The sequence below is a fragment of the Macrobrachium nipponense genome, chromosome 10, assembly GCF_015104395.2.
Source record: "Macrobrachium nipponense isolate FS-2020 chromosome 10, ASM1510439v2, whole genome shotgun sequence".
NCBI lineage: Eukaryota > Metazoa > Arthropoda > Malacostraca > Decapoda > Palaemonidae > Macrobrachium > Macrobrachium nipponense.
Window position 1 is genome coordinate 94239914 of NC_087204.1, and position 5000 is coordinate 94244913.

Consider the following 5000-nt stretch of genomic DNA (forward strand, 5'->3'; position numbering starts at 1 on the left):
GTAGGGGTTCTTCAACCCCCAGTGGCGAATTGATTTCTTTTCCTTTTGTCTTGGTCGCCATAAAGCGACGTCAAGCATCAGCTATTTTGTTTGCTAATTTCTTCTTTTATTTGTATTCTGGTTATGTTTTTCATATAGATTAGTGCCTTACTATTAAGCTTTGTAAGTTCAAAATGATTACCTCTCAAAAAAGACGAATCAAGGTTAAACATTTCTGCCGATAAAATTTCTTTTTTATTACAAGGTTTAATCATTATTCCTCTTGCTGTTTTGCTGTTACTAAACGCCGGGCAAATCTAATACACGAATTTATTGCATGTCATGTTTTACATTTATCTAAGTTGTGTAAACAGGTGTCAAAGATGGCGCATCTTTTCAGACGCACAAAATTACCTGGAAATCTATTTTAATTAATTGTACTAACTTATGCTTCCGTTGCTGCAAAACACAATGAAAATATACACCTTACTAAGAATCTGATCAGGAATCTAAATAAATCTATTTATTTCATTTTTTTTTGTCGTACCCTGGCAATCAATAATGTTTTAGTTAACAGAATCCTGTTTTTTAAGGAAAAATTCTGTGTACCCTGAAGTATTAATGACTTAGATAATAGAACCCTGTTTTTAAAGAAAAATACTGTGTACCCTGATATGTTAATATCTTAGATAACAGAACCCTGTTTCTAAAGAAAAAATACTGTTTAGCCTACCCTGAAATGTACCCTGAAATATTAAAGTCTTAGCTATTAGAATCCTGTTTCTAAAGAAAAATACCTTGTACCCTGAAAAATTCAGTTTAAAATTAGCAAAATTCTAAATAAATCATTAATTGTTATAGGAATTTCATTCCGGTTGAGAAGACAGATGAGTACGAGTATTCAAGTGTTACTATCACATCTAATGACGTATCAGAAATCTAAATAAATCGATTTATTTAAGATTTTTTCTTTGCCTACTCTGGCAATCATAAATGTTTTAGATAATAGAAACCTGTTTCTGAAGAAAAATACTGTGTACCCTGAAATACTTTGTTAAAAATCTAAAAGATTGTAAGTAAATCATTAATTGATTTAGGAATATCATTCCGGTTGAGAAGACAGATGAGTACGAGTATTCAAGAGTTATTCGCTGAAGTATTTTGTTAAAAATTAGAAAATTCTAAGTAAATTATTAATTGGTTTAGAAATTTCATTCCGGTTGAGAAGAAAAGTGAGTAAGAACATTCAAGAGTTATTCGCTTGTCTAATGACCTATTCTACATCCGCAGAAACTGAAGCACCCGGTGACGAACTCTCCCATCTACTACATCCGCCTGCCCCCCTCCCCCTACGTCTACATGCCCGGCCTCGGCTACGTCTCGCCCAACACCGACGCCTTCAAGTTCGTCAGACCTGGAATCGACTTCGTCAACAACGGCCGCCCATCCAGCATCTTCCACTTCAAAGGAGCCTCCACGACTACGAAGACCCCGACGACCACCCCAGCTCCCACGACGACGACGACTACAACTACGACCCCAAAGCCAGCCAAGCCAAGCCCGTCCAAGAAACCCAGCAGCATCCACTGGCTCACCGGAAATTGGATGTTCAACGGAAGACCTTCCAACCTCTTCATATTCAACTCTCCCAATAATCCCGACCACTTCGATATGCTCCACAAGAAATACAACAAGTCGCGGGTTCTATTCTAGGCGCCATTAACCTTGTATGATTTTGTACATTCTGATGCCGTCATAATCAGATGCTAGAGTTACCAATAATAGGATTTTTGTATAATTGAATACTGCCTCTGACTAAGATGCTGAAGTTACCCTATAGGAAATTTTGATTGAAACAGAAAGGTAGAGTAATCCCACAGGCTTCTGTATTTTTTGGATACTGTCTAAAATGAGAAGATAGATCTTTCCCACTGAGTTTTGTTACTGTATTTTGGTAGGATAAAAAGGATCCTGTTTGATTTCTATTCAGGATTCTTATCAGTAAATCTGTTAAAATCTTGGATTACCCTGATAACTGAGGAAGTAACGCTAAATTAAACTAAATTAAAAACCAAAAACAGCTCCGCAGTTTCCGTTAACAGATTTATTTTTATTTACTTTTCATGGTTTGACCATTTTATTCGTTAATGATTAGATATTTCAGTTTCTCGGCGACATGCGGTAACTCAGTGAGATTCAATTTCTCTCTTTTTTTTAAAAGCTTCTAACCACACTTTAAATTAAATTATATTATCAATATATCAGATTTAGTATCATTATTTTTATCATGGAATGAACACGTCCAGGTGACGTGTCAGAGTGAATGTCTTAAATTTTTAATCTAGGAGAGTAGTTTTAGCCACTTAAGGCGAGAATGAAGAATTTTTACTCAAACATGTCTCTATTCTTTGTTGTTTTATCTCTCTCTCTCTCTCTCTCTCTCTCTCTCTCTCTCTCTCTCTCTCTCTCTCTCTCTCTCTCTCTCTCGTCTCAGACGTGCTGTGGTTGCTAGATAAACTTCTTTTACCCTCATTATGACGTAAACGGAACCCTGTATTGGTCTACAATCTGTTTCTCAAACCAAACAGGACAGCTTCCAGCCGTCGATCGTCTCTATTGGAACATTTATTTTCTTTCCCAAAGGATTTCTGAAGTAAAAATCACTCATAAAAAGAGGCCAAAAAGCCAAAAAATATTGTATCTAAATTGAAATATTTCATAAGCTTTTTTTTTCATTTTTTTTTGTGCTTTTAGGGCATTTTTATAACGAATTTTGAAATGGGAATTTTTTTATTATTATTATTGATAGAGAATAAAATAAAGCATGGTTTCAGTAGAACTTTTCACTAGGATTCCAAATATGGTCTTACTTTTTTTCTTTTAAATTGGAATCTTAATTATTATTATTAATGATAGAGAAAAAATAAGGCATGATTCTACTTAAACTTTTCGCCAGGATTCCAAATATGATCTTACTTTTCTTCTTTGATATGGGAACTTTTTTTAATCATTATTGAAGATAGAGAATAAATAAACCAGGATTCCAAATATGGTCTTATTCTTCTTCTACGATGAAAAATAACGAAGTTATTGCGGGTTTTGTAAGTCCCCCAACAGACCTTGGGCTGACTCTCACGAGCATAGATGGTCACTACTGCGCCACAGAGGAGCAGCGAAGTGACTGAGTGCAGTGAGATTCTGTCGTTGCAGAGGAAGCAAGCGATTACAATAAGATCGACATTTCCAATGAACACCTTCCCTCTGATTCCCTTCTATTCCTTCGTCGCCTGTTTTATCATTGTTCGGATTCATTCTTCTCTTTATTCTCGCCTGAAGTGATGTCTCCAGTGTGCCATCGAAAATGTGATTTTACTTTCCTCTCTTACATCAGACTTAATTAAGCAGATAGAGAAGTCACGTCGTAATGTTCTGGGAACTTTCTGGTATATTGGTCTTTGGTTCCTCGTGGTGTTATTTGACTCTCAATGACTATTTTTTAGTTAAAAAAAATTTTTTTTAGAGAAATATTTTGAAATCTTTGAACGTCAATTTCCTGCAGTTAACTTTGAATTCATATCGATACAATATTTTATTGTCTTCTGTACTTTTGAATTACAACTCTTAAATGGAAAAAAAAGGCGTTCGAGTACATTAATAGACAAGCGTGAAAAAGCTATATAAATAAATGAACTGTGTGTATTCCGAAACCTAAGGAAAAAATAAGAGTAAAAACTTTCTGGTATGAGAGGTTTGTTTATTTATGTTATTCTACCTAGGGGCAATATCCTTAAAAAAAATAAAAATAAAAAAACACACACACACACACCTCCCAACTCGCCTTATTATTATTTTTTTTATTTATCTCACCATTACCCGTGAAATATTTCAATCTATTCTTCCTTATTATGGGATAATCATTTTGTTTATTGTTAGGATATGACCACGCAATTTGCGCCCAGATCACTTTATAGACAAAATGGGACAGTGGACGTACCCTGAGAATTATGTACAGAGACTGTAGGCTCTTGTGAATCGCTTTTGATTATTAAGCTAAACGCGTTCAAAGTCGTACTCAAACTAACCAGGTAAACAACAGAGCCATATGAAATACTACAAGTTGTCGATGATATAGTCACCCGGTATCGCATCAAAGTTCTTCTGACAGTCGGATATAATAATATAGTCACCCGAATCGAGTGGGGAAAACAAACCATTTCTTGTCAGTCTGAATCAAGTCAAAGACCCCGAGCTCATCAAGCAGTTAACTGGTCTTAATTCAAATACTTCCAGGCACTCAAGTCTAAGACTTCCTGGAGGAATATAATCAAGAGACCTCCTCACAAAATAGAATTTCCCGCCAGCCAAGTGGCCGCTGTTAACAGGATTTGAGCGATTTGTTCAATTCGTACTATCAGGGTCAAAAATCGCTCTGACTGACCGTTACTTTAGAACCGAATTCTTCCTCGCATTGTTAACAACAAACGTTTTGCTCACACACATCTTTCATTTCGTCTTCGAGTCTTCCGTTCTTCGAGTTAACAGCCGGTAATGATGACTATTGCCGAGCTTCAAGCGGCTGTAGGATCGGGGGATATTTTGTAGTCAATCTGCGTGATTCGACGCTTCCGACAGACTTCGTGGGTTTTTCTTTCGCGATGTTACGTAAGGTCAAAGGGAGGAGTTTGATTAACGGGAAATTTTGGTTGATGTTTTTTTTTTTATCTTTGTTTTCTCGAGTTTCTTTTTCTTTGGAGAAATCTGCTTCATTGAAAACCAAGTAGTGCTATGAAATAGTCCTGATGTTATGTGATTTTTCAAGCTTTTGTAGAAAATTCATCTATGTAGTGTAGTGTACGTAACTTATTCATAGAAAATATAACTACATTAATAGCTAATATATTCAAAATATTCCTACTTATATTAAAAAGTATTCTAAATACCTATGTGTTTACACAAATGTTTAAATAGTTTTTACAGTAATTATAACCCCATTATTCAGTTTAAGAATTGCACTTGTTACT

General features: G+C 35.4%; 1 protein-coding gene across 1 annotated transcript in view; it reads left to right on the forward strand.

Moving 5' to 3' along the window:
• The window catches only part of LOC135223763 (mucin-2-like), a 324280-nt gene that overhangs the window by 319079 nt on the left and 201 nt on the right, over window positions 1-5000 (forward strand). Inside the window, exon 3 of the mRNA XM_064262527.1 lies at window positions 1270-5000. This exon is cut by the window's right edge and continues 201 nt beyond it. Within this exon, the coding sequence (XP_064118597.1) occupies window positions 1270-1692 (423 nt within the window). The 3' untranslated portion in view covers window positions 1693-5000. The remainder of the gene's footprint in view (window positions 1-1269) is intronic.